At 50.9% G+C, this 23,404-nt stretch overlaps 3 protein-coding genes across 3 annotated transcripts in view; 2 read left to right on the forward strand and 1 right to left on the reverse strand.

Annotated features, from left to right (window-relative positions):
* The window catches only part of ARVCF (ARVCF delta catenin family member), a 75,826-nt gene extending 54,717 nt beyond the window's left edge, over nt 1-21,109 (forward strand). Inside the window, exon 19 of the mRNA XM_059140299.1 lies at nt 20,494-21,109. Within this exon, the coding sequence (XP_058996282.1) occupies nt 20,494-20,553 (60 nt within the window). The 3' untranslated portion in view covers nt 20,554-21,109. The remainder of the gene's footprint in view (nt 1-20,493) is intronic.
* Nucleotides 759-22,395, reverse strand: COMT (catechol-O-methyltransferase). Its single transcript, XM_059140308.1, has 5 exons — nt 22,273-22,395; nt 6,417-6,705; nt 5,325-5,518; nt 4,904-5,035; nt 759-1,580 (listed from the first exon to the last, which is right to left on the reverse strand). The coding sequence occupies exons 2-5, from the start codon at nt 6,703-6,705 to the stop codon at nt 1,380-1,382; spliced, it is 816 nt and encodes a 271-aa protein (XP_058996291.1). The 5' UTR covers nt 22,273-22,395; the 3' UTR covers nt 759-1,379.
* The window catches only part of TXNRD2 (thioredoxin reductase 2), a 49,455-nt gene continuing 48,423 nt past the window's right edge, over nt 22,373-23,404 (forward strand). Inside the window, exon 1 of the mRNA XM_059140307.1 lies at nt 22,373-22,505. Coding sequence (XP_058996290.1) covers nt 22,385-22,505 — 121 coding nt within the window. The 5' untranslated portion in view covers nt 22,373-22,384. The remainder of the gene's footprint in view (nt 22,506-23,404) is intronic.

The raw sequence follows: 23,404 nt of genomic DNA on the forward strand, positions 1-23,404 counted from the left end.
GTCCATGTGCTACATCCCGAGGGGGCTCAGCTCCCTGGCTCGGGGGGGGGGGGGGAGTTCTTCACAAGTCCTCCCAGGTCCACTGTGATCTCCTTTCTGCACACACACAGAAGAAGACTTGCTTCTGGGTGGTTGGCTGGGCCCCAAGTCCCATGGTGGTGTCCTGCCCAGAGGCTGGTCTGCACACAGGTGGGCTCAGCCAGAATTGGGGGGGGTCCCTGGGGAGCCTCTGAGGTAGCTAGGGGGCCTTGGGACCAAAAGGCCAACGTTGGGACCGGGGATTTGGGCAGCTGTGGATTTGGGGAGATGAAAAGCAATTCTATCTCCCTTGCTCACTGGGCAGCTGTGGAAGCACCAGAGCTGACCCGGGTCCTGTCTTCCATAAACAATGCCACGTCGGCTGGGAGAGTTGCTTCTACTTGTGCCACATAGGGACCCCAAGGGGCCAGGTGCCAGAGAGCTCACACCCTGCACTGTGGCGGGGACCCCACGTCCACCATTCCCTAGTGCCTGCTTGGTCAGAGATGGACAGGCAGGCTGACCAACTGCTGTGTCCCAGTTTCCCAGGACAAGCCTCCAGATGGGGGCTCACCTCAGCCTGCTGACATCCCCCTGGGGATGCAGCGGGTAACCTCAGCTTGACCACATAAGCTGCCCCCCCCCAGCCCCATATCCCAGGCCAGCATTAGCATCCAGTGAAGGAGAGCACTACAGGAAAGAAGGAGCGGGGAAGCAGTTAAAAAGAAGCACTACGTTGATCTATGTAAATATTTAAAATTTTAATTCCTCTTTTAGCATCTTTTAAACATGATACCGGTATACAAGATTGTTAATAGCTGATTTTAGTAAAGAAGTTGCATTTCATTCTTAAAAATGAAGTCAAAGAATCCAGGAATCACAAGTGGGTGTGAGTTGTTAGGCACGGTGCCATTACTGAGGCATTGCTGCCACCTGGTGACAGCAAACCTCAAGAACAGACTACGAGTGCACAGTCCATTGGTTTCCAAATGTTCCTACTTCAAGGGTCTACTGCAAAGTTGATGCCTGAAGACCCATCCGCGTAAGAAACCCTATTGATTGAAATGCTGGTGGGAGTGACACTGTCACAGGCACCACCCGTCCTGATCTGGTACTCACAAACATACTTTACAGATTTATTGCAGTGACTGTGTATGGTGAGCTGGCTGCACTTGGGGCAGACCGGGAGTGACAGCCCAGAGTTGCCCTCTATAGAGGGGCCAGGGCCAGCAGGCTTGTGGCTCAGAAGCCTCAAGTGTTGTACATTTGACCCCAGAACCACAAAAGTGGCTTGGCAGGAGCACATCCCTGGTGCCTTTCATAAGCAGGCTTAGCAAGGGATCCAGGAGCAGGGTGGGTGGTCATGGCTGTGTTGGGGTGCCCGGACCAAGGTAGACAGCCTTCTCTAGGCCATCTATTGCCTTTGAGTACTCCAGGTATGAAGGGAAGTGTGTGCACTCAAAGTGTCTGTTCCCACGCACGTATGCCAGGAATTCTGGTGTTCCTGGGCAGATGACGTTGTCAGCCAGCAACACTGTCCCCTTCCGTAGCAGGCCACACTCCTGCAGGGGAAAGATGGTGGGAAGGGGTGAGGGTGATAGGGACCCAGCAAGCCAGTCCCAAACTGGGAGGGTAAGTGCTCTTGGCTAGAGGGTGGGTCCGTACACTGGCCTGTGCCTGGCCTGGAGTCAGCCCTGCTCCAGCTCCTGGGGCCACACTCCTCTCCCCACTGCCTTCCATCTCCTCCCTGGCAGCTGCGCACAAGTCCTGCCTCCAGAATATGGCTCTGGGAGGGAAACTCGCTCCCCATTAGGTCCTGTGTCCCTGCCCCTAGAACAGCATGTGGCAGCCACACAGTTGTTCAGGGATGCTAGCCAGAGGAATAAGTGGGAAGAGACAATAGAACCAGGATTCAGGCCACGGGCCCGACTCCAGGCCAGTGGGTCCTTCGGTCACCGGGTGCCAGGAACATGGGGCTTTTCCAGGTGAGCTGCCTAGTGCCCAGTGTATTGGCTACCGCTGTGCGCCATCGCTGGAGATCCCCAACAGCCCGACCAGGGTGACTCTGCAAGGATGGGGGCAGTGGCAGGGTAGACCTCACCACCCACAGGGGTTTGATCTGGACATTCCCAAAGTCTGGCAGGTGAGACACCCCTCTACCAGCATCTGGGCCTGGGAGCTCTGCAGAAAGAAGGACCAGCTGGACACGGCCAGGGAGGAGCGCTGGGGACAGGGCTGCCCAGCTTATAGGAAACAACAGAAAGAAAGCTTGGGAGGAAATGCTTGCCTGTGGGAGAGGGGAAGCCCAGGGCAGTTGGTCACCCCAGTTGCCTTGTCCTAGATTTAATTTTGGAAGTGTAGAGCTGCTTTTTCACATGATCATAAAAGTTAAAAGAAAAATAATAAGCAATCTGAGACATCAAAAGCAAAATCAGAGTGACCCCACAGGCATGTCTCAAATTGCCAATAGGACCACATGAAATGGAACATCTCTAAGTGGTTTAAAAACACGGGCTTTAACTCTGCACCTCTCCAGGGATGTGCCCTAGCACAGAGTCTTACAAGTGTCTCAGTGCTCCTGGAGGCCATGGTCACTTCCAGCCTGTGGGCTGTGTGGGGGAAGCCGAGGATCCTCCAGCGAGAGTGGGAAACAGCTGTGAGATCAGGGAGGCTAGGGACAAGCCATGAGCCAGAATGGAACAGAAAGTACCACTGTGAATCATGGAGCATTTCCTCATATAAAAAGAAAGCTCCCTAGCAGTCTTGCCTAGAAAGCTCTAGAATGGAGAGCTGTCCCAGAGGAGGCGGCCCTGGCCCAGGCCCCGGAAAGGTGGCTTAGGTCTCTAGCCAGAAGCGGACAAGGTGAGCAGGAGCTCAAGATGGGTCAGTCAGTGGCCTGAAAGTCATCAGACCCTAAAAACCAGTGAGTTGACCAGGAAAGAAGGAATGAAAGAAAGCAGCTCTGGGCACGTTTGTAGGGTGCTGGGCCCTACCCACCCTTGAGGAAGCTGGAGACAGCAGGAAGGAAAAGGCAGCACCTATCCTGCCTTTCCCTAGGCATCACATGCCTCCCAACAGAGGACACAGACCCTCTGGAGAACTCTGCCCAGAAGCCTACCCAGTCTGAGCAAACCTCGTGCCAACCCCTGCCTGTACTGGATAATGGTTTTAAACTGTGTCCACAGTTCCTTTTCCACTGGGAGTGCGCTGGGCTCAGTGACTCGCTTCTAACAAAGGGAAGGAGGCAGAAGTGGCGGTGTATGCCTTCCGAGACCACAGCTCCACTGTTGCCCCTTCTGTTTCCACCCCCTGACCCCACATGGGGGTTGTGAGGACACCCGAGCAGCCCCGTGGAGAGCCCGTGAGATGCGGCACTGAGGACTCCTCAGAGAAGCCATCTGATTTCAATTTGCCATCTGCCCTTGCCAGCCTCCAAGACCAGCCAAGAGAGAGGGACAGCTGGGCTGCTGCAGAGCCGGGCTGACAGGGCAAAAGCCAAGGGCTGGCAGAGCCCAGCTGCAGGGCTAAAGAATGTGTATTTTAAAAAAGCACAGCCATTCCCAATTCGTGACTTCTTTTCTTTTGAGATAATTGCCAGCTTTGAACAAGCAGCACTGAGAAAACTATCAGTTTCCTAGTTACTAAACGGCAATATTTGCTACTTTCCTATAAATGCAGGCCCCACAATGATCACATACACCAGAGCTGCTGAAATCCCTCCCTCCCTGTGCAGGCCCAGCTGGGTTGGCTGGCTGGCCTTTGCCCAGCCTGAGGCTGGGCCCTCCCCCAGCCAGCCATGCTCCACACATAGCTGCCTGGCTCCTGGCCCAAGGGTCCCCTTGCCATCACCCACACTGACCACCTGTCTCAGCAGGTGGCCAGTCCCCTGTCCCCCTCCACTCTCAGAGCTCGGCACCTCGGTGGACTTACCAGGTCTCTGTACCACCCTCTATGGCCATCCCTCCCCACCCTCCAGGCACCCAATGGAGACCTTTCCTGGTGACAAATCTGACCTTGTCCTCACCTGCTTAAAACCCCGCATGTTCCCCTCAGTGTGTGCGGTTCAAGGCCTCTACATGTGGCTCTGACTTACTGCCCTAGGTCAGCCCATCCCCATGATATCCTGTACGCTCCTAGACCCCAGGTCAGAGCAGGTTCCCTCCTGCCATGTCCAGGCTCCTGGGTTTCCACGTCGGGACTAGATCCACCGGACGCAAGGTCCTGGCCAACTGCTAGCCACAGCTCCGGTGGCCAGGCATCCCCCCATTCATAGTCCCACTGCACAAGGCAGAGTGGCCAGCCCATGGGGAACTGAGGTGGGTAAACACGGGACAAACGAAATCACTCCATGCTGACCGCCAGGAGGGGTAGGCCAGGGTGGGGCAAAACTTCCAAGCCCCCGGTGGAAGGCCAAGGAGCCAGTAAGTGTGACCTTGACCTCCCAGGTAGGGGAAGGTAGTAATCATCGATATAAGTTCTGTGCATCGGCTCACGAAGGGCCCACCCTGTGCCCCACGTGGGGACAGGGCAGTCTCTCTGGTCACCACTTGGGGCTAGCCAAACAGCAGCACTGAGGGCTGGGACAGGATGGGGTGTGAGGACAGGGACCGAGGGGTGGAGAGGAATGCACCATAAGGAGCCTCAGGGGCAAACAGCCAGGAGATGCCCCATTGGTGCTCACCCCTCCCTGTCACCCAGCCTAGGCTACCTAGCGGGCTTGGCCAACTCCTTCTGCCTAGAACCCCCCTCCTCCCATCTCCATGCCACCCTCTGGCCCTCCACACTCCCTGCCCAAATCACCTCTGCTGCTGGGGCCAGCCAGGGCTGCCCCTGCACCAGCAGCCAGCAATGAGGCCCATGTGGGTCAGGTAGCTGCACAACTCACCTCCAGGAGCCGCGTGTCCGGCAGGTACCGGTCCTTCCAGTGGTCGAGGAAGACCATGTCTAGTGTGTCCACGTCGTATTTCTTCTTCAGCTGGGGGATGACATCCTGGGATGCCCCGACCACAATGGTGACCTGGAACAGCACTCTGTCAGTATCTGTCCTCACAGACGGCTCTGCCTGGACACTAGCTTGAGGGTCATCACCAGTCTTCTTTGGGGTTCTGGGGAGACAAGTCCCCACTCTGCACCTTGGGAGTTTCCTCTGCGGGGTTTCTGGGAAACCTGGCTTGGGAGGCAGCACAAGGCCACGTGTGACAGGATGAAAGAACTACGCTGGGGTGACCCAGGCACTTCCCTTCCCCCTTGCACCCAGCCCCTGGCACCTGGGTGTCTGTACTCTACGCCCCGGGGCGGCCACAAACCCTGTCCTGCAGGCCCGCGAAGTCCAGCATCTGCTGGGTGATGGCAGCGTAGTCAGGGTTGAGCTCAATGGTGAGCAGGCGGGCCCCGGGCTCCAGCAGGCGGGCCATGCGCACGGCCGAGTAGCCGCAGTAGGCGCCCAGCTCCAGCAGCACTGATGGGCACTGCTCCTGCACCACTGCATCCAAGATCTGGCCTGTGGGGTAGAGGGAAGGGTGAGCACAGCGGGAGGAGATGACCCACTCCTGGTCCCAGACCTGCTCCTTCCAGACAGAGCATCGGCCCCTACCAATGATTGCCTCCCCACCCCCACTGTCACCACCCCCCTACCATCGCACTAAATGCACCCTCAGAGCTTCCAGAGTTCCTTGGGCCTCTGGGTCTCAGCACATGCTGGTCCCTTTGGCCTCTGGGTCTCAGCACAAGCTGATCCCTCTCTTTTGCCTGGTTCCGGACCCCAGCTCATCCTAACCCAGAGCTGCCGTCTGCGGAAGCCCTCACGCCACCATGCCCACGGGCTGCATCCTGACCTCCTGGGCTGGACACTGTCAGAGTCTCCAAGGGGACTGGACAATGGCTATCCTATCTGTCCCCAGGGCCCAACTCCCAGGGGTGCAGCACAGCACAGGCCTGTGCCCCAGCCTGGAGTCCAAAGATCAGGAGGTGGAACTGGGGCCCCAGGGCCGAGCAGAGTCCAAGGAGCTCTGTACATGCCCTCATGCCCAGCAGGGCCAGCTAGGAGCCCACCGGCTGCCGTGCACCACCACCCAGCTCCATCAGAAGGCATGCCAGGGTCAGGCCTACCGACGAACGTGGGCTGACCTGCTCTGTGGCAAGGAAGGGTCCTGGGCAGTTTATTGAATGCTGTCCCTTCTCACGAGGACAGTGATGTGGCCGTCAGGGGTCTTTGCACAGCCTTTGCCCCTGGCCGGGGAGGAGCTGGATGAGCAGCTCCAGGGACCTCCAGGGCTCCAGGCAATCCCCCACCCCAACGCCCAGAAACACAGCAACAACAGACCTCCCCTTTCCAGGGCCAGTCTGCCCCCTCCAGGTCCCCTTTCCCGTGCCTGCTACCTGCCGGCTAGACTACTCACCTTTCTTGTCACCCACGTTCATAGCCCACTCCTTTTGCGAGCAATAGGTATCGATGGCCTCCAGCACACTTTGCGGGTCCCCAGCCACTGCGTGTTGCAGCACATGACGCAGGATGCGCTGCTCCTTGGTGTCGCCCATGAAGAGGTTGTAGAGGGGCTGCAGGACCAACTCGTTCCAGTAGATAAGGAGTTTGCCCAAGCCCCAGCGTCGTCGTCGCAGGCAGAGAAGCACCAGCAGCACCAGGCCCAATGAGAAGGCTGCCAACAGCAGGGGTGGGGCCTCCGGCATCTGAGACAGGGCAGGGATAGGGTGGGGTGAGGAGGAGGGGAGAGAAGGGGGAGGGAAGAGAGCCGGGGCGTAGGGCAGTGGGTTTCTGTGCTTTGCAGCCTGCCAGGAAGCCCCGTAGCAGGCTTGGGGGCTCACAGCCCCTCGGCATTAGTGCAGACCTGCCCCTCCTGGCTTACCCACCCTCTCCTCAGTTTGGGGGTGCTGCTATTGTCCCCCATTGCTGATGGGGGCCTTCAAGAACTTAGCCATGTGTCCCAGTGGCCCAGCTCATCTCAGTGCTGGGGGAAGGTAGACCTCTTGTCTGAGGCAGTCCCCTGGGGCTGCTCCCTCGGGTACACAGGGCAGGTGCTGGGTCTGGCCCTCCTTCCTGGGGACCTGCTAGTCACAGCCCTCCTTCCCCCATACTCTCCCAGACAGCCCTGATGGAGGTGGGCACAGGGCAGGCCCCATCTGCGTATAGCGTTCTTGGGTCCTCATACCGGAAGTCTGCGGCCCTTTAAGTGAATTTCCAGGTAAGAACACAGGCAGTCCCCAGGCCAGGCACAAGAGGCAGAGACCCACTAGCCACTCCCCCTGGGGACAGCCACCCTCGCTACATCTGTCCCCGGTGAAGGCCAGACCTGCCGCCTGCACCATAGGTAAAGGGGACCCGCCAGCTATAGCAGACAACCACGGGGATGGCACCACGTCTGCCTGGCAAGCCCCTTTCAGGTAGCTAGGGATCCACCCAGACAGGGCCCCTAGAGACACCAGCAAGATTGAGCCCCTCAGCCCTGGGCTCTTGGCGGGCATGGAGCAGACTTCACAATATTCTGGGCAGATGGCCAGAGTTCAGGCCAGACACCTTATAAAATGGGAAAGGAAAAAATAAAGAAGAACATGGGAGGCTTCGGTTGGGGCCAATTGTCGCTCACAGGTGACTCACAAGGAAGGGCCATGGAACCCCAGCAGCCATGCAGCCTAGAGGCTCTGTTTTGGAAAGGCACATCCAGGAGAGCAGGCAGGCTGAGGGCCTTGGTGGGAAGAGCGCTGGAGGAACGCTGAGGGCCCACCACGCGGGACCATGAGGAGATGGTGGGTGGTTTGGGGAACAGGGCAGAGGAGTGGGAAACTGAGGCTCTGCCCCAGGTGAATATGGACACTCAGATTCTGGTGCTTTAGGCATTGTGGTCTACGGACACGGAACACTTTATCAACGGGTCGGAGTGCAGTCATAAGGGGCCCCAACCCTCAGCCCACACTTGCTCTTCTGCTCCCAGGGGCCACCCTGACTTTCCGAGCCGCTCTCCCAGCCGCCTCCTGCCCTCCGTGCTGAAGGGTGGGTGTGTGCACTCCTTCTCTGAGCTCAGCAGCAAAGCAGAGAAAATTGGTGCAGGATTCTTTTGCCTTTAGATATCACTAATGGAAACCATAACCTGAAAATGACCTGGGTCCAGATATCTGGGCCTCTTCCTCTAGGCCAGCCTTGCCCCCTAGGGCAGCGCTTCACCCTTCCATCCTCAGCTGAAGGCCCCAAAGAGGTAGGGAGATGTCAGCCTGGGACCCCAGGGAAACAGACAATAGCAGAAGGCCTGAAGTCCTGAGCGGATGTGGCAGGTCTCAGCACCAGAGGCAGTGTCCCTGCGCAGGGTGTGCGCCTTGGCCCCACTGTGCCAGAAAGAGTACACCTCAGGAGTCTTGTCTGCCATAGCTCTGGGGCCCACCCTGGCTGGGCAAGGGCCCACTGAGAGGCAGCATGCACCGTGACCCAGGGGGCTGGTGAGGGGAAAACACGGAGTGAGGCAGGGGAGGATGCAGTGGATAAGGGTAGAGTATCTTTCAGTGGACAGCCGACAGGAAACGGTGAGGGGAGGCCCCTGCAGCCTGAAGGAGCTAGAACTTTCTACTGCTCAGGATTTCCTAACCACACATCTGTGTTGCTTTATTTGTCATTACCATTATTACTCATAGCACTGTTTGGGTGATGCTACAATGCACCACTGTTTTATTCTCTGCATTTAAAAAAATATGCAGTAAATGTTGAAAATAATCAAAATATCAAAAATGAGAAGTAATATTCTACTTAGGTATCCCATTACTTGAAGGACTCTAGAGTCATAAACTATAAATTTCAATCTCTGTAATACTTGCCTTGTGTTAAAAACCTGGCTTGTAAATCGCTAATCTCTAGGTCTGTCTGTTTATAACTGCACAGCACTGTGTGCCTCGGGGCTTACAAGAGGGCACAGGGAGGGCTGCAACCTGGGGGAAGGCTCTGCTTTGGCTCTGAGTCCTGGTTACCTAACAGATATGCGAACAGAAAGGGCAATGCTGGGACTTTAAACCACTCTGGGGGGAGGGGGAATCATCGGGAGGATAAAGGAAACTCAACGCAGGGCCAGGAGGCCAGAGCACGGAAGCCAAGCAGCACTCTCAGATCCTCTCTGTTCTGTATAGGTTCAAAACAAGCCATAAGGGAAAGTTTTTAAGTGGCTCGCCGAGCACCGTCTCAAACATGGCTTCTTGACCACATCGAGGGCTGGAGGCAAAGCTTCGGTGCAGGATCCTGGGTCTCCTATCTCTCGTGGCTGTTGACCTCAGGGTAGCAGTGCAGGGAGAAGCTGCGCACGGACTTCAGGGTTTGGACGAAGAGGCTAGGCCTTTATAAGGCTTCCACAGATGATACATTTAGTATCATGAGAGCATGAAAGAAATAAAGGGAGACACAAATTAATGGAAAGACATCCCATGTTCATGGACTGGAAGATTTGATATTGTTAAGATGTCAATATGAAAGTCATCTACAGATACAGTGCAATTCCTATCAAAACTGCAATGTCATCTTTTGTAGGAGTAGAAAAGTCCTCCAAAAGGTCATTTCAAATTCAAAGAGCCACAATACTTGGAGAGAGAACAAAGTCGAAGGACTCCTACTTCCTGATTTCAAAACTACCACAAAGCTACAGTAAATAAAACAGTGTGGTACTAGCCTAAGGTAAACATATAAACCAACAGAACAGAACAGAACGAAGAGGCCAGAAATAAACCCCCATGTCTATGATCAAATGATTTTTTTAACAAGAGTGCCAGAACCACTCAAGAGGAAAGAATAGTTTCTCTAATAAATGGCTTGGGGACGGGGCACCTGAGTGGCTCAGTGGGTAAAGCCGCTGCCTTCGGCTCAGGTCATGATCTCAGGGTCCTGGGATCGAGTCCCGCATCGGGCTCTCTGCTCAGCAGGGAGCCTGCTTCCTTCTCTTTCTCTCTCTGCCTGCCTCTCTGCCTACTTGTGGTCTCTCTCTGTCAAATAAATAAATAAAAAATCTTTAAAAAAAAAATGGCTTGGGGACAAATTTCCACATGCAAAAAAAATTAAGTTGGACTCTCACACACCACATACAAAAAGGAACTAAAAATGGATCAAAGCCTTGATTTTCAGAGCTAAAACTATTAAAACTCTTAGAAGAAAACATAGTAAATCTTCATGACCTTGAATTTGGCAATGGATTCTTACACATGACACCAAAAGCACAGGCAACAAAAGAAAAATAAATTGAATTTCATTAAAATTAAAAGCATCAAAGGACATTATCAAAAGAACGAAAGGAAAACCCACAGAATGGGAGAAGATATTTGCAAATCATACATCTGATAAGGGTTTAATATCTTAAATATATAGGGGCACCTGGATGGCTCAGTCAGTTAAGCATCTGACTCTTGGTTTCCACTTAGGTCATGATCTCAGGGTCGTGGGATAGAGCCCCATGTGGGGCTCTATGCTCAGCGGGCAGTCTGTTTGGAATTTTCTCTCTCTCTGCCCCTCCCCCTGCTTGTGCCACATGGTCTCTCTCTCTCTCTCTCAAAAAAAGGGGGTGGTCTTGATTATATATAGAATTCCTATTTTGCAACAACAAAAAGACAAACAACCCAATGAGAAAATGGGCAAAGGACATTTCTCCAAAGATCTACAAATGACCAATAATACGCATGTGGAAAGATGCCCAACATCATTAGTCATTATGGAAATGCAAACTGAAACCACCCGATATACCACTTTACACCCATTAAGGTGGCTCATTTCCCAAAAATATTGGTAAATGTTAAATAGCAAATGTTGACGATAATGTGGGAAAACCGGAACCCTTGTGGGCTGCTGACAGCAGTGAGAAACGGTGCAGCTGCTGTGGAAAGCAGTTTGGTGGTTTCTCAAAAAGTTAAATATAGAACTAACCTATGACCAGCAATTCCACTCCTGGGTGCACACTCCAAAGAATTGGAAGCAGGGATTTGAACCGAAACCAGTGCCCCGATGTTCCCCGTGGCATTATTCTTAACAGTCAAACGGGGCAAAAAGCCTGTCTATCCACAGAAGAAGGGGCGTGTTGCGTCCCCAGGATGAATCGCACTTCGTCACTAACATGAATGAAACACTGATTCATGCTACCACTTAGATGAACCGTGGAAGATGTTATGGTATGTAAAAAAAATATAGATATAGATAGATACTATATGATAAAAATATATATATAATATAAATATATAAATAAATATAAATATAAATATAAGTATATAGTATATGATAAAAATATAGATATAGATACATATAGTTCAATTCTTTGAACTTTGTAGGGCAGGCAAATCCACAGAGAACGAAAGTAGAACAGAAGTTGCTGGAGGCAGGTGGAGGGGACAGGGAATTACTCCTGAATGGGTATGGTGTTTGTTTGGGGGATGATGAGAAAGTTCTGGAAATAGTCACAATGGTTACACGACGCTGTGAATGTATTTAATACCACTGAATTGTACGCCTGTAACACTGAAATGTCTAAAATGGCAAATTTTAGCTTAAGTATTTTTTTTTAAGATTTTATTTTTAAGTAATCTCTATACCCCATGTGGGGTTTGAACTTACAAACCCCAAGATGAAGAGTTGCCTGCTCCATCGACTGAGCCAGCCAGGCGCCCCATAACTTAAGTGTGTTTTACTGTAGGAAAAAGAACACTGGGAAACAAACAAACAAAATGGACAACCTGTTTCTGGCCCTTCCTGTTCTAAAAATGGAAAAGGGACATGCCATTCCCCATAAGGAAGCAGGATCCAGAAAATCAAGTGCTGCTCCTATCTCCCTGGGGGATCCAGGGCACTCAGGCATCTCTTGCTCTAACCCTGCTGATTGGCCCTGGGGGGGCAGCTGGAGGACGGGTACAGCTTGGACACCTGCCTCCACATTCATGGTCCTTCTTGGAGGCAGGGGAAGGGGCCTTCCTGTCTCAGCAGAGTCTGCCCGCCCCGTCTGCTTCCTTCCAACAGGCCTACAGTGTACAGCCAGCATCCACCTCAGCCAGCATCCACCTCTCCACAGACCTCTCTCCCCACACAGCAAAAATAACACCCAGCCCCAAACCCTCCTTATCATAAGCTGGTCCTTCAGTATTCCCCCAGCAACTATGAAACTGTAGCTTCCATCAACTCTGATTACCGTTTATCATCCTCCAGACCCAAAGGGGGCAAGCAAGATGCTTGGCAGCTGGGCCAAGACCCCCAGCCACCCTTGAACCAAGGTTAAGGATAGGCGGATGGGCCCTTAACACCCAGAGCCATTGGTCCCAGGACCTTCAGTTTCATGATCCTTTGTGACCAAAGTGCTTCCCCACATACAGCCTGACACACAGCACAATTTCACTGAGACCTGCACCCCCAGTGTGTGCGTGTGGGGGTGTGGGGGCTCCACTCCCCGCTAAGTCTGCCCCTCCCTTGTCCACTCCGCTCTTAAACTCCAGCCCTGCAGGATGGCCAGCTCGGGGGTGCTTCTGTCTGTCTCTGCATCGTAGCCAGATGGCCTACCATTTTGTCAGCTGGTCAGTGATCTTTTTACGCATGTAATGTATCCTAGATGACACTCTTTTTTTCTCTAAAGGAAATGCAAATGTTTTTCATAAATACCTTGCAAGCAACCGTCGGTGGATAAATTACCGAGACTCTTAGAGTTCTATAAAATGATGAATCAATGGTATGACATCGTTCCTAGGCTCATTTAAAAAAACCCGCGAAAGTGCACTAGAACTTTTGGTCCCTTTGTGAGGCTCTGAATCTGCTGTTAGGCCCACACTGCCATCACCTCCTTCTGAAGAGCAGGTCTCTCTGCCCACGCTCGTTCTGGACACTAGGGAGGGCCAGGATGCTTGTGCTTGTATCTGAGGCTGCAGGAGCAACAGAAGAAAAGCCCAGGCCAGAAGGAACTCAGGCCCCTCCCTGACCCAGAGCTACAGCGCCAAGCAGCCCAGCTCCCCCAGTCACATCTGACACTGTCTCAGCCCCTGCTTCTTGGAGGACCCCCACCCTAGGCCCAGCCCCTCTTCTGGTCAATAGACTCATGCACTAGAAACAGGGCCAGCTGTCTTGGCTCTAAATGGGGGCCAGGCCTCAGAGTGCACAGAACATTCTGGGGGCAAAAACAGGCAGGCTGGCCAGGATCCTTGTGGGGAGAACAGAAAAGATGGGGGTGGAGTGGGCCAGAAGATGCCTGCCAGGGTGGGATGGTTGGCTACCTGCCCCACTGGCCAGCCGTCTAGGACAAAGCCCAAGATACCGCGCTGCCTGGGTACTGTGAGAGTTCTGGCAGTGCACGGGCAGTTTCAGCAAAACCTGAGCAGCTGCCTGCTTCCAGCCCTGCCCCTGTGTACACTGAATGCGGACTCCCCATCTTACTCCTCGCACGCTGGATGGCTGCCTTTTGTTCCGTCTCCGGTCTGCCGCTCATTTAGGGCATCTGGTGGTGGTTCTGACTCCCGATCCAGTGCTCCTGACAAACATCCACTATGGCAGTGACGGCAGGTCTCAGTTTCAGGATTCTGAATATACTCTCAGAGGCTGGGCGAGAGGCCAGGCTTCTAAACAGCAGCTCTGGGGCTGGAAGTACTTCCCGGCTGCTGGGGAGGCCTCTTTGTCTCTCTGGTTGATCCAGCTCTTCCCACAAGGAGCTTCTCCGTTGACTGAAACCCCCTTCTCACACCCCTGCTGACAGTGTGTCATCATGGTGCTAATTCGGTCCGCTTCCTTTCTGATCAGCATAACTTCGCTAAGGATAATTTGGAACCTCAGTGGCATTCATGGGAAACTGCAGATCTCCCCAGAGTGGCTCCTGAGACCTCTCCCTTTCATCCCCTCTACTCCTTCTTCCTCCTGTTCTGCCTTTTGTTCTCTCTCCAGCTCCCTTGCATCCTCTGATCTGACCCCTGGAAGCCCCTACCTCCTCCTTCCTGTCCCGCCTGCCAGACCTTCCCCTCATTTCCAGCCCTTTAGCTCCCATAGTCACTGCCACAAAGAACCCCCTGTCCATTGGGAGCTCTCAAAGAACTCAGGAACCCCCAAAAGTACCCACCTGAGGTTGAAAAAGAAAACAAAAAAGCTAACTAGAAACAGACATTTAGTCCATGGCCTCCATAAGATTATATATCAGGGCAAAAAGATCTTAAAGGCCTCCTCCGTGAAGACTGGTGAAAAGCTTTAGCCCTCACGTTGAACAGGTAACTAACCGGTTCTGTCTGCTAGAAATACAATCCAGATAAAAATATCAAATGAAACAAAGACAAGGTCCAATTCTTACGTAAACTAGTGAGTTTTATAGAATCGTATTTATGCCTGATGCATGGCTCAAAGTTTTATTTATTTTTTTAAAGATTTTATGTATTTACTTATTTGAGAGAGAGAGAGCATGAAGAGGAGAAAGGTCAGAGGGAGAAGCAGATTCCCAGCAGAGCCGGGAGCCCGATGTGGGACTCGATACCGGGACTCCGGGATCATGACCTGAGCCGAAGGCAGTCGCTTAACCAACTGAACCACCCAGGCGCCCATAGCTAAAAGTTTTAAATGAAAAACATAAGATCTCCATTTACATCAGTTTGTGTGTTTATTTATGTATGATGCATGGGTGTGTGTGTGTGTGTGTGTCTGTATAGCATTTCTCTACCTCCAGATGGTATCACCAAATTCATTTATAAGATCCCTTAAAGGGGCACCTGGGTGACTCAGTGGGTTGGAGCCTTTGCCTTCCGCTCGGGTCATGGTCCCGGGGTCCTGGGATCGAGCCCCGCGTCAGGTTCTTGGCTCCGCAGAGAGCCTGCTTCCTCCTTTCTGCCTGCCTCTCTGCCTACTTGTGATCTCTGTCTGTCAAATGAATAAATAAAAAATCTTAAAAAAAAAAAAATCCCTTGAAGTAGTTCTAGCTTTATCTAATTGGCTTAAAGAAAAATAAGCACTTAAATAAATTAAATCTTCCCCAAACTCCCAGAAATAGAAGAATCAACTCAACTGTTTTTCAGGTTTACATAATTTGGGTAATCTCTGGTAAATAAGACTAACTTAATATTATTGATTTAATGAAACAGGTATATCTTCAGTGTTATCGACATTAAATGTAATATAAACATACATTTTTATTCTACTTTGGCTTCTTAGTCAAATAAGCTAATATTTTATCTATTCAATGTTTAAGATTGCACATATGATAAATCTGATTTTCATCAAACTGAGTTCCTATTCTTTTCTTTTTTTTTTTTTTTAAGATTTTATTTATTTATTTGACAGAGAGAAATCACAAGTAGATGGAGAGACAGGCAGAGAGAGAGAGGAGGAAGCAGGCTCCCTGCCGAGCAGAGAGCCCGATGCGGGACCCGATCCCAGGACCCTGAGATCATGACCTGAGCCGAAGGCAGCGGCTTAAACCACTGAGCCACCCAGGCGCCCCACTTTTCTTTTTTTTTAAAAAGATTTATTTATTTATTTATTTGACAGAGAGAAATCACAAGGAGGCAGAGAGGCAGGCAGAGAGAGAGGAGGAAGCAGGCTCCCTGCTGAGCAGAGAGAACAATGCGGGGCTCGATCCCAGGACCCTGGGATCGTGACCAGAGCTAAAGGCAGAGGCTTTAACCACTGAGCCACCCAGGCATCCCTGAGTTCCTATTCTTTACTTAAAGATTTATTTACTTATTTGAGAGAGAGAGTGAGCACAAGGGTGAGGAGAGGCAGAGAGAGAGAGAGGGAAAGAACCTCAAGCAGACTCCCCATGGTGCCAGGAGCCCAATGCAGGGCCGATTCCATGACTCTGAGATTATGACCTGAGCTGAAATCAAGAGCGGGTCACCCAGCCAAGCCACTGAAGCACACCCCTCAACAATCTTCGTGTTTTATAATATATCTGCCTCGGAGTGCCTGGCTGGCTCAGTCAGTAGAGCATGTGACTCTTGATCTTAGGGTCGTGAGTTCGAGCCCCATGTTGAGGGTAGAGATTACTTAAAATATATTTGTATATACATATCTGCTTCTAAAAACTGTCTCCAAAGACACTTCTGGTAACTTGGTACCTTAGAGTTATGCCAAGTTAAGTCAAATAACAGATATTCATTGAATATGTAAATGATTTCTACATAAGATAAAGTGCTGAAACAGTCATTATTAATTATAGTTTAAGTTTTAGGGCGCCTGGGTGACTCAGTTGCTTAAGTATCTGCCTTCGGCTCAGGTTGCGATCCTGAGGTCCTGGGACCGAGCACCCCGCTCCCAGAGCACCTCGCCCCCAATAGGGCAGGGAGCTTGCTTCTCCCTCTTCTCTGCCCCTCCCCCTGCATGTGCTGTCTCTTGCTCTCTATCTCAAATAAATACATAAAATCTTTAAAAAATGTATTTGTGCAATGCCTGAGTGGCTCAGTCCTTAAGTGTCTGCCTTTGGCTCAGGTCATGATCCCAGGGTTCTGTGTCTAGCTCCCTGCCTGGCGGGAAGCCTGCTTCTCCCTCTCCCACTCCCCCCACTTGTGTTCCCTCCCTGGCTGTCTCTCTCTCTGTCAAATAAATAAAATCTTTAAAAAAAATGTATTTGTACTATTCAGAGTATATACCTCTATAGATTATAACTTGGCATATTCATAAAACTTGCTGATCTGTTACAGAATGCTGGTGTATGACTGATGATTCATAATCATTTATCCTAGTTTTCTCTATAAAATAAAGGTTGCAAATGGCTAAAATTTATAATCAGTATATGAAAATAAAACTACTACAAACAATAAGAGTGAAGGGAGACAACTTTGTATACAAAGAATTTGAGGAAAATACCATGTATTTCACATGAAAAGTATGCAAAGAATGTAGGATTTGTTTTTGGTAAGGAAAGGAGGATAGCAATTTTATTCTAGAGTTACATTTTCAAAAAAGGGAAGGTATAGAACAAGAATCTGAATGGATATAGGAAGTTGTAGGTCAAAGCTGGCTAAGATTAAATGGGTTTGTATACAAAGTTTTTGAAATGACCTTTACCATCAGTAAAATACTAATGTAAAACTAGAATTTGGTTTTCTCTCTGCTCAAGCAACACAATTTCTTGGATTAGTGGTCTGCTTATAACAAGAGATCATGAAAGGTTTTTCTTTACCTTTTGGGTAATCTTTACCAACCTTTTCCTTTTGTGGAAACAAAGATTCTCTCCTATCAAAATAATTTCCTGTGTTTCATGTTGTTATTACTGTGTTCTTGATTACATAAGAGAATCTAGTCTTCTCAGTGCCAAAAAAGCCAACTTTGTTTTTTTAAACAATCATGTTATCACTTATATTTATTTATGAATTCTTTTATTGTCGTTTAGGTTATGTAAATAACCAAAAAATTGTTTCACAGTCAACTGGGATCCTATTTAGCCAAGCATTCACACCTTTAGATATTTTTGACAACTCTGTCTTCCCCAAAACAAATCCTAAATGAAATTCTTTTCTTTTCTTTCTTTCTTTTTTTTTTAAGATTTTATTTATTTGACAGAGATCACAAGCAGGCAGAGAGGCAGGCGGAGAGAGAGAGGGGGAAGCAGGCTCCCCCCTGAGCAGAGAGCCCGATGTGGGGCTTGATCCCAGGACCCTGGGATCATGACCTGAGCTGAAGGCAGAGGCTTAACCCACTGAGCCATCCAGGAGCTCCATGAATTTATTTTCTTGACTTCAAACTGGCTTTGGGATTTCCCAGAGGGCCTCTAGAAGATCTCAAAGGGTTTGTTCTTTTACCTTATAAAAGAGAAGAGTTAAACTAAGTAGTTTTAATATTTTATTTATTTATTTTTTAATATTTTTAAAAATTTATTTGAGAGGGAGAGCTCAAGCAGGGGAGTGGCAGAGGGAGAGAGAGAAACAGGCTCCCTGTAAAGTAGGGAGCCTAATGCAGGGCTTGATCCCAGGACCCCAGGATCATTACCCGAGCTGAAGACAGACACTTAAACCAACTAAGCCACTCAGGCGCCCCTAAAACTAAGTAGTTTTACTAACACGTTGGATTTAATGAAAGTCATTGTCAAATTAAGACATGCTGCTTAACCTTCCAAGAGTTTTGTGAGTAGATGTTATTTGATATAAGGATGTCATAATTTACATAAAGTTCCTATACATTTGTGAGAGCCCTCAGTGACTATGAAATATTCTGGTACAATGTTATCATCACCATTCCAGTTAATACTTTAAATGGCATGTATGCTACAGAAACAACCAACTTTCTTTGTCAGTTGTGTTGTTTTTAAAAGGGACTCCCAGCAAATTTTTAACCCCAGGTCATTTTAAGTCTTTGTCACCCACAGATAGTTTCTGTTTGGAGAAATTCTTCTCCAAAAGCATCTGCAATCAGCTATAGGCCAGAGTGCTTCATCTTCAACAGAAAGAGACTGTCTCCGAGACCCATGGAAAGGACTATGACAGGTCCCTGGGACAGACTTCTGGTGGCCTTGCCTCTGAGATCATCCCATGGGACTGAGTAAGGAGCTCCAGAACTCTAGTGCAGAAACCAGTGGGCTTGTGAAACTAGGCAAGAATCAACTAAATGGAACTGGATGAACTGATAAAAGATGATTTTAAGTTTATATGGCTTTCATCTGGAATATTCTTGGCTCGTTAGTGTTCTATTTTCCGGGTATAAAAAAACAAAACAAAACAAAACAAAAAACACCTTTTCTTTTTTCTATTAAGCTATCTCTGAATCATCCCACTCTAGCAAGTTATATTTTCGTAAACAAAATTGAAGCATTTATCTTCTTCTCCCTGCTTGATTCCTCCAAAAATTGGAATCTATTGTTGAGTATTCTTATTTTCATGGCAATATAGTTATCTGCATAGGTTCAATAAAAATCTGTCCTCTTTGCAATAGGACATAATTTTTTTTTTAAGATTTTATTATTTATTTAACAGAGAGAGATCACAAGTAGGCAGAGAGGCAGGCAGAGAGAGAGAGAGAGGAGGAAGCAGGCCCCCCACTGAGCAGAGAGCCCGATGCGGGACTCGATCCCAGGACCCCGAGATCACGACCCGAGCTGAAGGCAGTGGCTCAACCCACTGAGCCACAACCAGGGAACATCATGTTTGAAAATGATGCATGGTATCAGATGACCAGAAGGTTTTGAGGAGCTGCAGTCAACTTTATAAGGAGCAACACTCACAAAGCCCTCTGGAAAAAACCAGCCTGGTATTTGGCTTAGAAATTCCCAGCCTTACAAGTGAGTAAGGAAGGTCACTTCCTGGCAGACCCAGGAACCCTAAGATATTTGGGGGAGCTTGAGAAGAGAGGAAATCACCCAAATCTATAGGTGAAGTCTAATGGCAAGTTCTTGCTTTGGCTTCCTAGCCTTGACAGGCTTTTAAAATTCCAATCTGAGATTCCCCATGAAAAGTTCCACAAAGCAAACTTAACAAGGCCTATGAGGTCAATTGCCTTTTTTGTTGTACTTATGTAAAAAATCAGGCCACATTTAATGAGACCAGAATTATTTTGTAAAACAAGAATAACCTCCCTTTGACTATATTTTAAAAAAAAAAAAAAAAGAATTACTTATTTATTTGAGAGAGAGTGTGTGTGCGGGAGCACCCGAGTCGTGTTGGAGACAGAGGAAGTTGGGGGAGAGAGAGAAGCAGACTCCCCACTAGGTATGGAGCCCAATCAACCCGGAGATCACAACGTGGGACAAAATCAAGAGTCAGACACTTAACTGAACCACCCAGGCACCCCTTCCTTTGATTATCTTTGATCAAAAAGGGAGATGGCTCTAAGGGAAATGTTATGTCTCAATGGGGAAAAATAATACACCCTTGTGGGCTATCAGATTTTAATCCTATTTATTGTGTTTGAGGGGACTGGGACTGCCATCCTCCCATATTACACATTTTACGGGCCCTCACCAAACCCTCAGGTCCTCTAGTTTCCTTCAGTATCTGGCTACAACTCTCCAAGTCGATGTTTCCAACTTTTCCTCCTTCCCTCCTGACTTGGCATCACTGACTACCCAGTGACTACCCATCACCTGACTACCCAGACCCTTCCTGGGACACTGGTTATCTTGCTGTCACCCTTTTTCCTCCAGGATCTGAAAAGCCCCTCATGCTGAAGCATGCAGACAGCTTGACATGCCCCTCAAAGAGCTCATCACCGCAACAAATGGTGTGTGCCTGCCTTCGTTCCTAGAGCTGCGGCTGCATGGGCCCCTCCCAGTCCATGGGAACTCCCACATCTCCCATGTTCTGCTCTGTCCATAACCTTGACTGTGACATTGATATCTATACTGTCACCACAAATACTCAAACTACAAACTGGGAAATTCACTGAATTTGTCCTCACTCCATAATCTACACTTGATCTTAGCCAAAAGGCCGAGAAGCGATCTTACTCCATAATCTAGAAATGTTTACACATCAATGTCTAAACTTGTCCCAACTGGCCACCTGTAGGGCTCAAAAACCAGGTTTACATTCAGCTCCGACCATTCATCTTTGCTTTTCTTTCTGTTTCCACAGAAATGTCCCTCATTCAAGCCTGATCACTGGAATCATCCTGCAAATATCCTCCACTACTAAGCCCCAACAGTTGGCTCCACAAAAGGTGATCAAATGGAAAACAGGTTTCTGTTAGTCAGCAGACAGAACATCTCTTCTTTCCTTCAACAGAGGGGGACCTGCCGCAGACTCTCTCCTTGACCGAACTCTATCCAAGCTCCTCTGAGCCTTCAGAACTCTCAATTAGGTCTCAACCTTGGCCTATGAAGACTTCAACAAACACTAAATAGTGTCTAACAGCTCAAGGCTGCATCCTTGGGATGACCTTGGTCTCCTTAAGGTGTGTGACAGAGAACTCAAGGGTTCCAAAAGAAAGGACTTTCAGCCAACACCTGAGGATAGGGCTCCATCTCCCAACTTCAGGCAAAGCAGAGAAGCCTAACTTCCATAAGCAACACTTAGCATATCCAAAAGGGAGTCACAATGACAAACTGCTTTTTTCCCACTTTAGTATTTTCTCATTTTCCTGACTCAATCATTCCCATCCCCCACACACTTACTCTTCCTTTAAAAGTGCCTCTGAACAAATCCAAATGGAGCTCAGCTCTTTCCCCTACTATCCTTGGCTACTGAATAAAATCTGTCCTTACTGTGGTAACTACCATCCAGCTGTGTTCATCTATGGCAACCCTCTCCCCACGAGGCCTGGCACTACTCTCCAAGGAGGGCTTGTGGGAGTTGGGAGGCAGCAGGCAGTCTGGAAAGTTAGCCCCAGGCAATAGGTCAAGAAAATTCCCTGACTCTTATAATCTGAAAGGCTGTTTGTTATGTCAGGTCCGTTCTGGGGGTAACTTCCTCTTTCTCAATCTTTCTCACTTGAAGTTGAGGCCACACCAGCTGGACCCAGTCCTGTGGGGCGCTGGGCTCTGGTCGCTTCCTTTCTGGGGTGGCAGCCATTCCTCTGAAAGGAGAAGCCTGAAGGTTCCACAAGTTTTCCCCTGGAAAGATCACTGAGCTCCTCAGGGCCTGGATGCCCACAATTCTCCCAAACCCAAGGGTATGACCCCTGCTCAAAGACCAAGTGTGACCCTTCCTTGGTGAGTCAGGCTCTGACCCCGAAAGCCCATGGAGTCAAAGCCCTCCCCAGGAGACAGCCCCCACCTTAGTGTATGGATCCCCACAGGAGGCTGGATCCCCTATCTTTGTCTGGAACCCCATCCCCAAGTCGGATCTTCACACTCCAATACAGATCTTCCACTCCCTCAACCCAGTCTGGTATCCCAGCCCCTTCTTTTCTGTCCAGAGACTCCCACGCAAGGTCGGATCCTTTCACAGGGTTTCTAATTTGCCACCCCGCTTCCGGAGCTCCTAGGACAGATTCCCAGGTCCCCCACCCTGGATCAGATCCGCCCCAGGTCGGGAGACCCGCACTCCGGATCAGATCCACCGCAGGTCCCGAGACCCGCACCCCGGATCAGATCCGCCGCAGGTCCCGAGACCCGCACCCCGGATCAGATCCGCCGCAGGTCCCGAGACCCGCACCCCGGATCAGATCCGCCGCAGGTCCCGAGACCCGCACCCCGGATCAGATCCGCCGCAGGTCCCGAGACCCGCACCCCGGATCAGATCCGCCGCAGGTCCCGAGACCCGCACCCCGGATCAGATCCGCCGCAGGTCCCGAGATCCGCACCCCGGATCAGATCCGCCGCAGGTCCCGAGATCCGCACCTCTGATCACATCCGCCCCGGGTCCGGAGACCCCACCCTAGGCCGGGTCGCCGCGGTCCGCCGGCGCTCTCACCTTGCCCTCGGCGGCGGCGTCCTTCGTCTGCAGGACCCGCCCCGAGCCGGCGCGCAGGCAGTGCGGCGGACAGCCCCGAGCGCCTAGGAGGCCCCGCGCGGCGACAGCTGCGATGGCGGCTGCGCTGCGGGGAGCCGGCGGGCGCTTCCGGTGGCGGATTCGGGCTGCTGCTGCTGCTGCTGCGGCGGCGGCGGCGGTGGGCGGGGTGCGGGGCGCGACACGGAGGGCAGCAGGTAGGGCGGGGCGGGGAGGGGGCTTTCTGCACGGACTGGGCAGGGGGTACCCGCCAGAGGTTGTCCACGTGGGGGTGTCCCCGCGAGCAGCAGTTGGCTGGGACAGCAGTCTGCCGGCTTCCACCCACCCCAACCCCCTTTCCAGCTGGGGAAACAGTGGGGGACCCCGCCGGAGGTTCTGCTGGGTAAAATGTTCTGTGCTCGCTTCCCCACCCCTCAGCCCAATATTAACTATAGTCCTGATGATGGTGGGGGCGGCTCCCCTCCTGAGGTAACCAGAGGCCATCACCCGCAGACCTCACTAGTCAGACCTGGCCGCCTCCGTTCCGGAGACCCTAGTGGCCACACCCAGCAGGTGCACAGTCGGCGCACTGCATGGAGTCTTTGAGGGGCGGGGACGCTTGCAAACTGATGGGCAGCAAGCACCGGCTGTCTGCAGAGCTTTGTGGGTGTCCTGGGGTGGGGGACAGTACCTGGCTTGTCCTCCTGGAGCCATCAAGGATCATCAATCAAACCAGGGTCATTTATCAGAGCACCAGGCTCAGGAGGCGGTGCCACGCTCCAGAGCAGGGACTGACTGGGTGCGGGGTCAGCTGCCTAGCCAAGCAGATGGGCTCAGAGCGAGCACAGAACTCCCCAGTGCCAGTCACAGGGCCACCACTTGCCATGGTGACATGGCCAGCCCCACATGTAGTGATGTGCTCCCCACCACATGCCTGCTTGGTAACTGGCCCCCAGACCTTGCCCCTGGATGACTCCCCGTGGGGCACGAGTGTTGAGGGGCCTGAGCAAAGAAGGGATGAGGCCTCCTTCACCAAGATGGTGGCTGTGAGAGGGAGAGTGGCAGGGCGCTTGGCCAGCTGTGGAATGGTGCTGACAGTGGATATGGGAAGGCAAAG

This window comes from Mustela lutreola, chromosome 11 (genome assembly GCF_030435805.1).
Source record: "Mustela lutreola isolate mMusLut2 chromosome 11, mMusLut2.pri, whole genome shotgun sequence".
In the NCBI taxonomy this organism is placed as follows: domain Eukaryota; kingdom Metazoa; phylum Chordata; class Mammalia; order Carnivora; family Mustelidae; genus Mustela; species Mustela lutreola.